This window comes from Ranitomeya variabilis, chromosome 4, assembly GCF_051348905.1.
Source record: "Ranitomeya variabilis isolate aRanVar5 chromosome 4, aRanVar5.hap1, whole genome shotgun sequence".
In the NCBI taxonomy this organism is placed as follows: domain Eukaryota; kingdom Metazoa; phylum Chordata; class Amphibia; order Anura; family Dendrobatidae; genus Ranitomeya; species Ranitomeya variabilis.
In genome coordinates this window covers 410,750,211-410,767,422 of record NC_135235.1, presented here as the reverse complement: position 1 = coordinate 410,767,422, position 17,212 = coordinate 410,750,211, and the positions used below count along the sequence as shown (strand labels likewise).

The 17,212-nt window shown below is 45.8% G+C and overlaps 1 protein-coding gene across 1 annotated transcript in view; it reads left to right on the top strand.

The window, feature by feature from the left end:
• The window catches only part of SSRP1 (structure specific recognition protein 1), a 72,800-nt gene that overhangs the window by 53,155 nt on the left and 2,433 nt on the right, over positions 1-17,212 (top strand). The window contains exons 10-12 of the mRNA XM_077251174.1: positions 4,348-4,480; positions 16,627-16,672; positions 16,755-16,884. Coding sequence (XP_077107289.1) covers positions 4,348-4,480; positions 16,627-16,672; positions 16,755-16,884 — 309 coding nt within the window. The remainder of the gene's footprint in view (positions 1-4,347; positions 4,481-16,626; positions 16,673-16,754; positions 16,885-17,212) is intronic.

The window sequence follows — 17,212 nt, the reverse complement described above, 5'->3', positions numbered from 1 at the left end:
AAATTGCTGGTCAAATTTTAACCTTTATAACTTCCTAGCAAAAAAAAATTTTGTTTCCAAAATTGTGCTGATGTAAAGTAGACATGTGGGTAATGTTATTTATTAACGGTTTTGTGTCACATAACTCTCTCGTTTAACAGAATAAAAATTTGAAAATTGCGAAATTTTCAAAATTTTTGCCAAATTTCCATTTTCTTCACAAATAACAGCAAAAATTATCGACCTAAATTTACCACTAACGTGAAGCCCAATATGTCACGAAAAAACAGTCTCAGAACCGCTAGGATCCGTTGAAGCGTTCCTGAGTTATTACCTCATAAAGGGACACTGGTCAGAATTGCAAAAAACGGCCAGGTCATTAAGGTCAAAATAGGCTGGGTCATGAAGGGGTTAAAAATGGATAAGGCACAGGCATAAAATGGATTCTCATATCTTTGGCTGGTGACTAGCCACAGCCCCATCCCCTTAGCCTTTAAAGCCTAGTAGTTTCCAGTTCTTCTTTTTTTTTTTTTTTTCTGCAGGGGGGGCTGCAGTCAGTTGACTCACAGCCACACACCACATAGTGAGTAGGACAGAGGACATGGCTGTGCTCATCAGAGACAGACGATTGCTTTATACAGTTGAAACTAGAAGCTTACACTATATAAAAAGACATATGCATGTTTTTCTTAGTATCTGACATGAAATCAGAATAAAACTTTCCTGATATACGTATATACTCGAGTATAAGCCGAGGCACCTACTTTTGCAACGGATAACTGGGTAAGCTTATTGACTCGAGTATAAGCCTGGTATGCATTGTCCCCACATCCTTTTCCTGCTATGCGTGGCTCCACCCGTCGCTGTCCTGGTGTGAATGCCTCCCCATCCCTGTCTGCATGCCTTGGTGTGAATGCCTCCCCATCCCTGTCTGCATGCCTTGGTGTGAATGCCTCCCCATCCCTGTCTGCATGCCTTGGTGTGAATGCCTCCCCATCCCTGTCTGCATGCCTTGGTGTGAATGCCTCCCCATCCCTGTCTGCATGCCTTGGTGTGAATGCCTCCCCATCCCTGTCTGCATGCCTTGGTGTGAATGCCTCCCCATCCCTGTCTGCATGCCTTGGTGTGAATGCCTCCCCATCCCTGTCTGCATGCCTTGGTGTGAAAGCCTCCCCATCCCTGTCTGCATGCCTTGGTGTGAATGCCTCCTTATCCCCTATCCCTGTGGCATGTTTCCTATTGAAAAAAAAAAAATCATACCTACCTGGGTGCTGGCACTGCATCTCGTTCTGGCTGCCGGCACCTGCCTGCAGCTCTTCCTGTGCTCAGCGGTCACATTGCCCCCCTCATTAAGGTGATGAAAATGCGCTCCACACCTATGAGAGTAAAGACGCGTCCATATTCATCACCTTAATGAGCGGTACCACTTGACTGCTGAGCACAGGAAGAGTTGCAGGCAGGCGTCCAGAACGAGATGCAGTGCCAGCACCGAGGGCACGCAGGTAGGCGAGTATGGTGTGCGCCCGCCTCCTGGCAGCAGCTGCTCCCCCCCTCCCCCGGCTTTCTGTACCGTGACTCGTGTATAAGCAGAGAGGGGCGTCTTCAGCACAAAAACATGTGCTGAAAAACTCGGCTTATACACAAGTATATACTATAGGTCAATTAGAATTACCATAATTATTAATATTTGCCAAATGCCAGAATGAGTGAAAATGTTTTAAGGCATTTTTATTACTTTCTTCAAAGTCAGAAGATTACATACACTAAAATTACTATGCCTTTAAACAATTCTGGACTGCCTATACGATGTCATGTGTTTGGAAGCTGCTGATAGGTTTTTGGTTTTTTTTGCAATCTGAGTTAAGTAGAGACACACCTCTAGATGTATTTTAATGCACACCTGAAACACACCGCTTCTTTGTGTAGCATCATGGGAAAGTCTCAAGAAATCCGCCATGCTATCGGGAAGAGAATTGTGGACATGCACTAGTCTGGCTCATCCTTGGGTACAATGTCAAGATGCGTGAAGGAGCCTCATACATCTGTACTAACAATTATACACAAGTACAAACAAGATGGGAATGTCCAGCCCTAATACTGCTCAATAAGGAGATGGGTTCTGTGTCCTAGAGATGAACGTGCTTTAGTCCGATATGTGCATATCAACCCAAGGACAAAAGCAAAAGACCTAGTGATGAAGATGGCGGAAGCTGGTAAGAGTGTGTCAATATCCACAGTGAAATGAGTACTGTATCAGCATGGCCTGAAAGGCCACTCTGCCAGGAAGAAGCCCCTTACTCCAAAAGAAACATATAAAAAACTGATTGTTTGCAAATGCACATAGGAACAAATACCTTAATATTTGGAGACCTGTCCTGTGGTCTGATGAAACTAAAACTTGAACTTTTTGGGCATAATGAGCTCCTTCATTATGTTTGGCGGGAAAAGGGAGAATCTTGGAAGCTTAAGAACACCATCCCAACTGTAAAACACGGAGGTGGCAGCATCATGTTGTGGGGTTGTTTTGCTGCAGGAAGGACTGGTGCACTTCACAAAATAGATGGCATCATGAAAAAAGAAGATTATGTGGCAATACTGAAGCAACATCTCAAGACATCAGCCAGGAACTTAAAGCTTAGACTGAAATGGGTCTTCCAAATGGACAATGACCCGAAGCATACTGCCAAAATGGTAACAAAGTGGCTTAAGGATAACAAAGTCAATGTTTTGGAGTGGCCATCACCAAGCCCTGATCTCAATCCTATTGAAAATTTATGGGCAAAGCTGAAAAGGCAGATGCGAGCAAGGCGACTGACAAACCTGGATCAGTCACACCAGTTTTGTAAGAGAAATGGGCCCAATTTCCAACCAAATATTGTGAGAAGCTTGTGGAAGGATATCCCAAACATTTCACCCAAGTCATTCAGTTTAAGGGTAGTGGTACCAAATAGTTGCAGTAAGTAATAAAAATGTTTATAACATTCTCTATCTCTCTCATTATTCTGGCATTTGACAAATATTAATGTTTATTGTAATCCTAATTTACCTAAAATGTGAAAGTTTTATTCTGATTTCATGTCATGCATGTTCTTCTCAATATCTGTGTCTCTTTATGTAGTGTATGTAAACTTCTGGTTTTAACTGTACGTCTCAATTTTAACACAGCCAGAATAAGTTTAAAGGGACACAAAGAAGGGACACGAAAAAAAAAAACCTCAATAATTGCTTTTTGTGCATTTTTGTTTAGTATTTTTTTAAAACTGTTGACTAATAAAGGAAACAGCATCATGATTCCAGTGATTTCACTTACTGGACTGCTTGGTGCAGTTTCAATAGAATCTGTTTATTCTGCTGTAGATGTAGCAGTGTTCAGAATGCTGAGCTGTGTATAACCCCACCCACACCGGTAATTGGCAGCTTCCTGTGTATACTGTGCATTGTCAGCAAGCTGCCAATCAGTGGTGGGGGCAGGGTTACACAGATTAACTGGACTGGCTTGCACATGAGACCTCGTCTTCTAGTGATAATCTCCTGGTCATAAAACACTATTGAAACTACAGCACACATCCTAGTAAGTGATACTTCACTGGAATCAGGGTCTCTGCCCCTACATTATTCTTCTCTCAGATTAAATGGCAAAAACCTGCTGACAGTCCCACTAATACATGTCTTTATTATAGGCAATTTACTAATCTGTACCTAAAAAGTTCTGCACCGTTTTCTCCTTGTGAAGCAAATCACCGTGCTACTAAAATATTTTTGTCCTGACTGCACGATGTTCCCTTCCAGAAAATGGCCATAGATCCAGGGGCATGTGAAAAGACGCATCCAATTTCATAATTGAAATAGTTTTCACAGGAGCAGCTTTTCTGTTCCTAGAAACGGCGCCTCTCGTCACTGTGTTGTCTGGTAATTCAGCTGATCCTGATTCATGTGGGCAAACTACAATACCCGACACGGACTATGGAAAAGTGCTGCACTGTTTCTCAAAACAAAGCAATACCTTTCTTTTTCCTATTTTCTTTCTTCTGTTCAACCACAATAATAGTTTCCCTGTTCATCCCCCAACCATTAGTTATTGAACTGGCAGGAAATCAGCGGACAAGTTTATCTTCTGTCTGTATCATTCATTTCTAGGTTTTTGAGCCTCTGTCGAAACCTAATGTTGTGGTGAAAGCGCCCACGGCAGTGGCATGATGTGTATGTTTGTGCATGTGTTGTTGGCACAACTGAAGGACGTTGGGGTCAGGGATTTGCTTGTCTTGCTCATACATGTCGTTTACTAGGACAATGCTCTCCTGTAATTTGTGAGGATTGTGTGTGTTCTCTTTAACGTTGTGCTGTCTTCTTTCCTCGTGCCTCTTTTAGGGTGTTAAGCAGCCGTATGATGATTATGCTGACTCCGATGATGATCAACACCATGATGCTTACTTGGAAAGGATGAAAGAAGAAGGGAAGATTCGGGAGAACGCAGACAGTGATGACTCGGGAGATGAGACTGGTGAGATAATGAAACTGTCGCCCAGTGTACCTGAGTCCTTTTTCTATACTTTTTGTGGCTGCACTGTGCAGAAATTGGTTTACGGTCTATGTAGGAACTGAAATGTAGACCCCTATACTCATGTGAAAGCTGACATCCGAGCACTGTCAGCTGTCTCCCACATACATGTGAACCTTTGGCCTGGTCAAGCGTTTTTGTTTTCAGGGGTGAAATTGGAGAAAGCCGTGCCAGGCTATTCTAACACCTGCCTGTCTCCTGCAGACCAAAAGGGTACAGCATTAAGTATGGACTACCCAACACTTGTCTCTCTCGATGGTACCTGTCGTGGTAGAGTCTGGAGGCCACCATATTCATTATACTGTTGGCTGTTCCTGCCAATATTGGTGGGTTCGGATGACTTAAAGGTGTATGAGGGCCTTACCCCTTTCCGACCTTAGACATGCTCAGTAAGTCTTGGTCGGCAGGTACTTACTGACCTTAAACGTACAGAGGCTGTGTGCGTGATCCTGGCGGGTGCCCGTACTGCTCCTGTCACTTTAACCCCTAAATACTGCGATCAGAGCATTTAGCAGGCATGCAGCTGGAGAGAGCCCCCTCTGCACTCCAGTCGGCGCCCTCGCGATGTCTTTGCTGGGACCTGATCATTGCTATGGTGACTATGATGACCTCTGGGTCACCAGGCTACGGCCAACCCCTCAGAACATGTGCAGTGCAGCACTGCCAGTTGCAGGAGCATTGCAATGGATTATAACGGAGATCAGGCTGGTGAAATTCCCATAGTGGGACAAAGTAAAAAAAAAAAAAAAAAAAATACGGAAAAATCTGGAAATATATAAAAAATATATTGTACTGATAATGATTCACATATGAAAAAGGATTGCCGCGCTAGGAATGGGTTGCAGCGTATTCGCTGCAGTAGATCTATCAAATTCTAGACCTTTGAGGATAATTTGCCCAAACTAGTGCCCCACTTGATGGCAATTGACAGTGTTATACTGCATAGATGAATGGACACTCGGAGTCGTTCCTAGTCTAGGCACTTACTTGTTGACCCGCTAAGAAGCGTGCCGTGCCGTGCCGTGAGGAGTGGTGAAATTCGGGTGATCTTGTGCAGCTGACTGTCAGATGCTGGGGAGCGTCCTCCCACTGTGCACAACCCCCGTTGTGGCGCTGAGAGGTACAGCGGTTTGCCTCGGCCGATGGCGCCGCTGAGAGTGTGCGTGGTGAGCGGGGGCGTGGCTGAAGTGGTGACATCACCTGTCCGTGTCATATGCAGGGGACAATCCCGACGCGTTTCGAGGGAATCGTCCCTCTTTGTCAAGGTATGGCTTCCTGCAATACCGTTATCCTTTTATGTCTATGCACGCCTCCCTATTCGCTCAACCTGGCTATCATTGATACATTGCACCAGAATCCCCTGAGCAAGCTCTAAGCAATCCTACCTCAATTCTGCATTCTCTCTATCTCCCAAATGAAGAATCGCTGTGTGGGGAGAATTTAAATGGAAATTTTATGCATAAGCTATTTTGTATGTATTAAGAACCTGGTGGTTGTTTTTTTTTTTTTACTGTCACTTAAAATGTCATCTTTATTAGAAAAATGTATAAACAATATGCATATTAAAAATATATAAATATAAAAAATCTACCTAAAAAGGACACTTCATAAACAGTTTCCTCAGTTCTGTCAATGGAAATATAGGGCACTTCCACTTTTCTGGTAGCGCAAAGGCTGTGGAAAAGCACTCTGGCGCTTTGCCCTTCAAAAGAAATACAGGGAATTCTGTGCTCTCAAATCCGAGTGCCGCTCTCCCTTCTGAGCCCCAGTGTACCTAAACCACATTTAGCGCCCACATGTTTGGCATGTCTGTAGTGGTGAGAGCCCTCCTAATTTATGGGTGCATGAGCTGGGCACTACCACGTACTGGCCACTACAACGACTATTTGCAATTTACTCAGTAACATCCACTGCTTCTTGTTTCTGGAAACACCAATGGAGTCAAAATCGTCACTACACCTGTAGATAAATTCCCAAATGGGTATAATTTCCAAAATGGGGTCACTTGAGGGGAAATTCTGCTCTTCTAGCACTTTTGGGATTCTGGATACGGAGTCCGCAAACTGCACTCTAGCCCTCCTGAGTCTCGCCATGTGGCTAAGCAGTACTATACAGCCACATATGGGGTATTTCTACATTCAGCAGAAATTGTGGGACATTTTGGTGCCATTTCTCCTTGTGAAAAGGCTACTTTCACACTAGCGTTAACTGCATTCCGTCACAATGCGTCGTTTTGCCGAAAAAACGCATCCTGCAAAAGTGTTTGCAGGATGCGTTTTTTCGCCATTGATTAACATTAAGCGACGCATTGTGACGGATTGCCACACGTCGCACCCGTCGTGCGACGGATGCGTCGTGCAGTGGCGGACCGTCGGGAGCAAAAAACGCTACATGTAACGTTTTTTGCTCACGACGGTCTGCTTTTTCCGACTGCGCATGCGCGGCCGGAACTCCGCCCCCACCTCCCCGCACTTCCCCGCACCTCACAATGGGGCAGCGGATGCGCTGGAAAAATGCATCCGCTGCCCCCGTTGTGCGGCGGAGACAACGCTAGCGTCGGGAACGTCGGCCCGACGCTAGTGTGAAAGAAGCCTTATGGGGAATTCTGCTGTTCTTGCACCTGAAGGGGTCTCCTAGTGGGTGATGGCATCCGCAACCATAGCAGTAAAATCTGCACTATAATATGGTGTAATTTCCCTTCTGAGCTTTGCACTGTGCCTGAAAAACATTTTCCATTTTCATGTAGGGTATTGGTGTACTCTGGAGAATTTTTTTTACAACAAATTGAGAGGTCCATTTTTTGCTATTAGCCCTTAGAAAAATTAAAAACTAGCAAAAATGTTATTATTCTTTATTCAACGCCCAATAGTATAAAAATCTGTGAGGCACATGTGACGTGAGTATGATCACTTCACCCCTAGATGAATTCATGTAGTTGGTAAAATGATTTCATATATATGAGGGGAGGGGGGTTCTGGTCTTCTGACACCTCAGATTCTCTGCCAATGTGACATGGTATCCTCAAACCATTTCGGTAAAATCTGAACTCCAATTCTTCTGAACTTTGCCCTGTGTGTCAAAAGTGGTTTTTGACCACATATGAGGTATCGTTGTACTCAGGAGAAATTTGGGGGTCAATTTTCTCCTGCTATCCTTATGAAAATTTAAAAATGAAGGCTAAAACAGTTTTGTGGGGGAAAAAAAATGATTTCATTTTCACAGATCAACGTGGTAAAATTCTGTGAAGCACCTGGGGGGGGGGGGGGTTTCAAGGCGCTCACCACACATCTAGATAAATTCCTTGAGGGGTCAGTTTTCCAAAATGGGGGTCACTGTTTAAGCACTCCAGGAGCTCTCCAAACACGACATGACACCTGCACACAGTTCCACCAAAGTCTGCGCTCCAAATAGTCACTCCTTCCTTTCTGCGCCCAAACAGTGGTGTTCCCCCACATATGGGGTATCCACATGCTCAGAAGAAATTGCACAACAATTTTTGGGGTCCATTTTTTTGTTACCCCTGTGAATATATATAAAAAATTGGGTCTAAAGTAAAATTTTTGTGAAAAAAAGTGAAATGTTAATTTTTTTCCTTCCACGTTCCAAAAATTCATATTGAAGAAATTATCTCCGAATCAATGGGATAAGTTCAAGCGAGTGATTGCCTCATAAAGTGAGACTGGTCAGAATTGTAAAATTTGTCCTTGTCAGGAATCCCTTCATTCCACACAAGATGCACACGCACCACGATGAATTTGGCACATATTTCAGGGAACTAGAGTCAGAAATCTTATGCAGCCATGTGTTGGGAAAAGACTGCTAAAATTTACACCACTTTGTAATAAATATCTCCTTTTTTTTTATTGACTAAATAGGTATATGTCAGTAATCCTCTGGCTGCTTTGTTTCTGAGTACTTGATCTGCATTGCATTGCTTTTTACTTGTAAAAGCAGCAAGAACTTCTCTGTAGCCAGTTGTAGAGTAAATCGTAGCAGACTTGGAATATTGTAAATGTCCTTGAAATTATAAATAACCACCGCACTACACATTGTGTTCAGTCCGACCAAAGATTTCCATGCCCCTGAAGAAGCTTTTAATGGTAGGGCGAAACCCTGGCTGCACACTTTTATTTTTATGACCTAACAAACTGTTTTTAAGTACTTTTTGTGAGTATAATAAAGTTTTTATTGTTGATTCAGCATTGTGGATCTATGCTATATTCCGTTTTTATTGGCAAAGATACCTTGTCACTTGGATTTATTCACTATATTTCATCTGAACTGTGACATTTCTGAGGACGCAGCTGCTCTGTTAATCTACTAGACTGACTCTTCAGAAGCTAAGAACCCTGTTCACATGATCTCTCATTTGTATGAGGTGGTGACTAGGGTTGAGCGACTTTCATTTTTTTAAGGCCGAGTCGGGTTTTGTGAAACCCGACTTTGTCCAGAGTCGAGTCGAGTGCAGTCGGCCGATTATCGCTAAAAGTCGGGGATCGACCGAAACACGAAACCCAATGCAAGTCAATGGGGAAGCATAGTCGGCAGTGAGTGGAGGCCAGGAAAACACCTACAGTGCCCATTTTAATGCCAAAAACATCCACTCTTGTTTCTGAAGCTTGTCAATCTTAATTAACTTTATAATAATAGTTGGGCATTGGAACTTGGGGGTCATTTTGCAAAAGTTGTGGAGGGTAGGGCTGGTTCAAGCTTTTAGTGGGCCCAGGAAACGTGGACTACGTCACGGCGGTGGAGCAGTGAGAGGTAAGTATGTCAAGTTTGCAAGTGCTGTGATCCTAAGCAAGCAGGGAGGCCCCCTCGTTGGCACTGGCACAGGGCCCCTCAAAGTACAGCGGTGTGTTTGCACGGCGGGGGCGCCTCCCACCAGCAGCGACACTTTTGCGTACTCTGAGGGGCCCTGTGCCAGTGACGTCGCCAACGAGTATGCCCCCCCCCCACCTGATGAAGGAACCTGCACTTTCATCTGCACCTTCCTCTTTGTCCCTGTGTAAGGTGGTATAACATGCGGGAAGGGGAACCTTACTTTCAGCAGGGTCAGATTCTGGCTGTGTAGAGTGCAAGGGGAATGTAGTGGTCTAGGTCAATGTACCAGCAGACTCATCTAGCAGTGGCTGGGGAATGGGCAGGATGAGGAGGAAACAGATATAGGGCCAAAGAATAAAGTAGGCTAAATGCAGTTCAAAATTGGTAACAAGACTAAACAGGCGGCATTGCTTTGTTGACTGGAGTAGCAAACCCAGGAGCAGCAGACACTGTTTTAAGGGCCCAAACACACTAATAGGCCAAATGCAGTTTAATATTTGCTACTGTAGGCCAAAAGCCAGAAGGTAGAAGCTCAGCTTTATTCAGTTGAGGACAACACCAGGCAGGGGCAGACACCGTTAGTAGGCCGGAACCACCAATCTTTTAAAAAACAGCACTTAATGAGAGCCAGAAGGTAGAAGCTCAGCTTTATTCAGTTGAGGACAACACCAGGCAGGGGCAGACACCGTTAGTAGGCCGGAACCACCAATCTTTTAAAAAACAGCACTTAATGAGAGCCAGAAGGTGGAAGCTCAGATTTATTCATTTGAGGACAACTTGAATTAGGGACTGCAGACAGACTTACCAGGCTGTCCCCTGTGTGGACCATGCATCCAATACATTAACCCATTGCGCCACAAAGGACACGTAACCTTCCGTGGCCATGCCTACCGCTCCATGTGTCTGTTGTCAGGTGTACCTTTGGACTCACAGATTGACAGAATGAAAGGACAATGTGGTCTTTAATATGCTGGTGGAGGGGTGGGATGGCTTTTCTCGCAAAAGAATTGTCAACTGGGTAGCTCATAGCGTGGTACAGCGTAGTCCATCATGGCTTTATTAATATTAAATAAAATAAAAAAATAGGCTCTATGCACTGTAAAATAGGTTCCAGGGGTACACGGGCAGCAGTGGTCTGGTCATTGGAGGCCTAGTGGAAGGAGGGACTGCAGACAGGCTTCCAAGGCCTAACATAATAAAATGGGCTGGCTGTAGGCACTTTATAATTGGTTCCAGGGGTACACGGGCAGCAGTGGTCTGGTCATTGGAGGCCTAGTGGAAGGAGGGACCGCAGACAGGCTTCGAAGGCCTAACATAATAAAATGGGCTGGCTGTAGGCACTTTATAATTGGTTCCAGGGGTACACAGGCAGCAGTGGTCTGGTCAACGGAGGCCGATTGTAATGAGTGTCTGCCAGTTAGTAGTCCAAAACAACAAATAAATGTGAATGTCTCGCATTAAAACAAAAACACTAAAGGGTGCAATCATTAGGTTCAGGGGTGGGATCCTCTGCGTTGTTTCAGACCTACTAATTTAGCGCAAAGTATTTACTGTGGTAAATAGAGGACACTGCCCCTGACTATGTTAAGTACCATCATACATGTCAACACAATGGTATTGTCAGTGGCAGGTATGGAAGGATGTCAGCGCATAGACTAAACATTGGTGGAAGTGTGAGAGATAACTGTGGAAGTGGTAGAGCAATGTTTGACCTGGGGGTGGGTGAACTCTCTTGTGGCCGGCGGTACAGGCCCAGGGCCCCTCATGTTACAACAGTGTGTCTGACGTTGGGTGCGCACCACCACCGCCAGAGACACTTTATTGTACTATGAGGGACCCAGTAGCAATGCCGTCGACCAAAAGCGAGCACACCCACCTCTTCAGACAAACAGCAGTCTCACGGGTGCTTGCGCCAAGTCGCGATACCACGGCCCCGTGTGGGGAGTTTGGCCATTTAAAGAGGTGTAAATATGTCGTATGCTGGACAATAAGCTGCAGCAAATTAGACATTAGAAAAGTAATTCACAGTAGTCCACAGGCAAGAGCTTTTCATAGGAAAGCTAGGTGTCGGCCGGGCAAGGTGGGGCAAAAGATTTCGAAATCCAGTTGTGGTTCATTTTAATGAATGTTAGATCATCAACATTTTGGGTAGCCAGACGAGTCCTTTTTTCGGTTAATATTGAACCTGCAGCACTGAATACTCTTTCTGATAGGACACTAGCTGCCGGGCAAGCAAGCTCCTGCAATGCATATTCTGCCAATTCTGGCCAGGTGTCTAATTTTGATGCCCAGTAATCAAATGGGAATGACGGTTGAGGGAGAACATCGATAAGGGATGAAAAATAGTTAGTAACCATACTGGACGAATGTCTCCTGTCACTTTCAATTGATGCAGCAGTACCTGTCCTGTCTGCGGTCATAGCAAAATCAGTCCACAACCTGGTCAGAAAACCCCTCTGTCAAACGCCACTTCTGATGTGTGCACCCCTAACACTCCTAGTATGCTGGCCCCTGGAGCTCGTGTGAGAACGATCACGTGCGCTGTGTGCTGGGAATGCCTGAAGCAAACGGTCAAGAAGAGTTGATTGTTTGGTTGCTAATATTAGTTCCAAGTTCTCATGTGGCATAATATTTTGCAATTTGCCTTTATAGCGCGGATCAAGGAGGCAGGCCAACCAGTAATCGTCATCGTTCATCATTTTCGTAATGCGTGTGTCCCTTTTTAGGATACGTAAGGCATAATCCGCCATGTGGGCCAAAGTTCCAGTTGACAAATCTCCGGTTGTGATTGGTTGAGGGGCAGTTTCAGGCAAATCTACGTCCCTTGTGTCCCTCAAAAAACCAGAACCCGGCCTTGCCACGCAACCAATTTCCAGTGCCCCCGGGAAAGCTTCCTCATTAAAAATAAACTCATCCCCATCATCCTCCTCGTCCTCCACCTCCTCTTCGCCCGCTACCTCGTCCTGTACACTGCCCTGACCAGACAATGGCTGACTGTCATCAAGGCTTTCCTCTTCCTCTGGTGCAGACGCCTGAACCTTTATGTGCGTCAAACTTTGCATCAGCAGACACATTAGGGGGATGCTCATGCTTATTATGGCGTTGTCTGCACTAACCAGCCGTGTGCATTCCTCAAAACACTGAAGGACTTGACACATGTCTTGTATCTTCGACCACTGCACACCAGACAACTCCATGTCTGCCATCCTACTGCCTGCCCGTGTATGTGTATCCTCCCACAAAAACATAACAGCCCGCCTCTGTTGGCACAGTCTCTGAAGCATGTGCAGTGTTGAGTTCCACCTTGTTGCAACGTCTATGATTAGGCGATGCTGGGGAAAGTTCAAAGACCGCTGATAGGTCTGCATACGGCTGGAGTGTACAGGCGAACGTCGGATATGTGAGCAAAGTCCACGCACTTTGAGGAGCAGGTCGGAGAACCCAGGATAAGTTTTCAATAAGCACTGCACCACCAGGTTTAAGGTGTGAGCCAGGCAAGGAATGTGTTTCAGTTGGGAAAGGGAGATGGCAGCCATGAAATTCCTTCCGTTATCACTCACTACCTTGCCTGCCTCAAGATCTACTGTGCCCAGCCACGACTGCGTTTCTTGTTGCAAGAACTCGGACAGAACTTCCGCGGTGTCTGTTGTCGCCCAAACATTTCATAGCCAATACAGCCTGCTGACGCTTGCCAGTAGCTGGCCCATAATGGGACAACTGGTGTGCAACAGTGTCATCTGCCGATGGAGTGGTTGGCCGACTGCGGTCTGTGGAAGAGCTGTCGCTTCTGCAGGAGGAGGAGGAGGAGGGGGTGCGAACGCCTACATCCAACTGTTTCCTAGACCGTGGGCTAGGCACAACTGTCCCGAAATTGATGTCCCCTGTGTACCCTGCATCCACCACATTCACCCAGTGTGCCGTAATGGACACATAACGTCCCTGGCCATGCCTACTGGTCCATGCATCTGTAGTCAGGTGCACCTTTGTACTCACAGATTGCCTGAGTGCATGGACGATGCGCTGTTTAACATGCTGGTGCAGGGCTGGGATGGCTTTTGTGGAAAAAATTGTCGACTGGGTAGCTCGTATCGTGGTTCAGCGTACTCCTTCAGGGCTTTGAAAGCTTCGCTTTCAACTAACCGGTAGGGCATCATCTCTAACGAGATTAGTCTAGCTATGTGGGCGTTAAAACCCTGTGTACGCGGATGCGAGGATAAGTACTTCCTTTTTCTAACCAGAGTCTCATGTAGGGTGAGCTGGACTGGAGATCGTGGAACTTTCGGGTGTGCCGGTGGACATGGCAGACTGAGAGGCGGTTGGAGACGGTATTGTTTCCGCCGGTGCCCTAGATGCAATATTTCCTCCTACAAAACTGGTGATTCCCTGACCCTGACTGCTTTTGGCTGGCAAAGAAACCTGCACAGATACTGCCGGTGGTGCGGAAAATGGTGGCCTTACAGTGACGGAAGGGATGTTGCGTTGCTGACTAGCTTCATTGGCCGAGGGTGCTACAACCTTAAGGGACGTTTGGTAGTTAGTCCAGGCTTGAAAATGCATGGTGGTTAAGTGTCTATGCATGCAACTAGTATTGAGACTTTTCAGATTCTGACCTCTGCTTAAGCTAGTTGAACATTTTTGACAGATGACTTTGCGCTGATCAATTGGATGTTGTTTAAAAAAATGCCAGACTGCACTCTTCCTAGCATCGGATCCCTTTTCAGGGATTGCAGACTGAGCTTTAACCGGATGGCCACGCTGTCCTCCAACAGGTTTTGGCTTTGACACGCGTTTTGGCCCAGATACGGGACCGGCAGATGGAACCTGTTGCGATGTTGATGCCTGCTGCGGCCCCTCCTCCACCTCCGCTTCTGAACTACTGCCGCCTGCACCCTGTTCCCCCAATGGCTGCCAATCGGGGTCAACAACTGGGTCATCTATTACCTCCTCTTCGAGCTCGTGTGCAACTTCGTCTGTGTCACCGTGTCGGTCGGTGGTATAGCGTTCGTGGCGGGGCAACATAGTCTCATCAGGGTCTGATTGTGGATCAGTACCCTGAGAGGGCAATGTTGTGGTCTGAGTCAAAGGAGCAGCATAGTACTCTGGCTGTGGCTGTGCATCAGTGCACTCCATGTCAGAATCTACTTGTAATGGGCATGGCCTGTTTTGTGTAAAGAGCTCCATGGAGTAACCCGTTGTGTCGCCTACTGCATCCTTCTCTCTTGTTGTTGTTTTTGCTGAAGAGGACAAGGAAGCGACTTGTCCCTGACCGTGAACATCCACAAGCGACGCGCTGTTTTTACATTTACCAGTTTCAGAAGAGGAGGCAAAAGAGCTAGAGGCTGAGTCTGCAAGGTAAGCCAAAACTTGCTGTTGCTGCTCCGGCTTTAAAAGCGGTTTTCCTACTCCCAGAAAAGAGAGCGTTCGAGGCCTTGTGTAGCCAGACAACGAACCTGGCTCCACAGCTCCAGACTTAGGTGGAACATTTTTATCCCCACGACCACCTGATGCTCCACTACCACTACCATCATTACCAGCTGACAATGAACGCCCACGGCCACGACCTCTTGCACAAGACTTCCTCATTGTTTTAAAAAATTAACCAAAGTAACTTTATTTGTTGCTGTCAAACAACTTACACGGTGAGCTATAACTTCAGTATGATTTCAATATCCCTTTACAGGTTGGTGAGACCACAAGGAAAATCAGGCCCAATGTTACACACTCTGTTTTCTGTGGCACCAAATCACAGAGATGCCACACACGCAGGACTGTCACTCAAGCACAAATGTCAATATTAATCTCCCACCTATTTTTTTTTTTTTTTCAGGGACAATTTAGAAACCAAATAATAAAAAAAAGGCTTTCTATGGCCCACTGAGTGAGAGATGGCACACACAGGAGTCAGGAGTGGCACACAAGCCCTGAGGCCAATATTTTTCTCCCACTGATTGATGTAGTGATTTTTTTTCAGGTAGATTTTAGAACCCAAATCAAGCAAAAAAATTAATAGGCTTTCTATGGCCCACTGAGTGAGAGATGGCACACACAGGAGTCAGGAGTGGCACACAAGCCCTGAGGCCAATATTTTTCTCCCACTGATTGATGTAGTGATTTTTTTTCAGGTAGATTTTAGAACCCAAATCAAGCAAAAAAATTAATAGGCTTTCTATGGCCCACTGAGTGAGAGATGGCACACACAGGGATGGCACTCTAGCAGAAATGCCAATCTTAATCTCCCACACACAAAAAAACAGGGACTGTCCTACAATTACTATCTCCCTGCAGTAATCTCAGCCAGGTATGGCAGGCAGCAATAAGGAGTGGACTGATGCACAAATTAAATAAAAAGTGTGGACAAACAAAAAAGATAGCTGTGCAGAAAGGAAGGAACAAGAGGATTTGTGCTTTGAAAAAAGCAGTTGGTTTGCACAGTGGCATACACACAGCAATGCAGCTATCAGGGAGCCTTTTAGGGCAGCCCAATGAGCTACAGCGCTGAGGAAAAAAAAAAAAAATGTAGCTTCCACTGTCCCTGCACACCGAAGGTGGTGTTGGACAGTGGAAATCGCTACAGCACAAGCGGTTTGGTGGTTAATGGACCCTGCCTAACGCTATCCCTGCTTCTGACGAAGCGGCAGCAACCTCTCCCTAAGCTCAGATCAGCAGCAGTGAGATGGCGGTCGGCGGGAACGCCCCTTTATAGCCCCTGTGACGCCGCAGACAGCAAGCCAATCACTGCAATGCCCTTCTCTAAGATGGTGGGGACCAGGACCTATGTCATCACGCTGCCCACACTCTGCGTTCACCTTCATTGGCTGAGAAATGGCGCTTTTCGCGTCATTGAAACGCGACTTTGGCGCGAAAGTCGCGACCCCGCACAGGGGTCCGATCGGGTTTCATGAAACCCGACTTTGCCAAAAGTCGGCGACTTTGAAAATGAACGACCCGTTTCGCTCAACCCTAGTGGTGACCCTTCATTTCATCTCTGCCCTATGCTGTAGTGCAGTGGTTATTTGCTATTGCACTTGTCTATGTTCTGGGATTCAAGAACCGATCGCTGAAACTGCAGCAGTTCCATTGGGAGTTCTGGCAGGATTGATGCAATAGCACCGTTTTCTTGTTTCCATTGTGATTGTCCTTGTTACCTTCGTCTACACTATTCCTATGTATTGCTTAGGATCAGTGGTATAAAGTCGGCCACTGCTGTATGTAGGATATGCTTTTTAGGCCTCTACTTTAAATTTGCTGCATTTGCTTTCTTGCAGATGAGTCGTTTAATCCTGGAGAAGAAGAAGATGAAGTTGCAGAAGAGTAAGTACCATACATCAATTCTGGCCTTTGCATGGTAAGTTCATAATCAACTTTACTTTCATACTTGTATCCTCTGTTGCAGATTTGATAGTAATCCCTCTGCTAGTTCATCCAGTGCTGGAAGTGATGACGATGAGGGAGAAAAAGAAAAGAAGAAAAAAGCCAAGAAGCCAAAAATCGTTAAAGAAAAGAAGCCAAGGAAAAAAGCAGAGGTAACACTTGGCGAAGGATAAAGCTGTGTTCTGATTCTCATGTCCTAGATTGTAGTAAGGTAATAGGCAGTTGTGTCTTGTTTTAGGATAGGCCATCAGTGCCCCATCAGCGTGGGTCTGACCGCTGTGACCTCCACAGAATCCTAAAAAAAAGTGGCAGCAACACTAGGAAAGCAGCGTGCCATTTCATTTCTAGTTGCCTTTAAAGGTCAACCATGTGGCCAAATAGAAATTATTAAAGTGTGCCTGTCGCCCCAGAAAATGCTATGTACCTGCAGTAATTGGATTAATCTGTAGGTAAATAGTGTTAAAATGCTTCCCGGTTGCT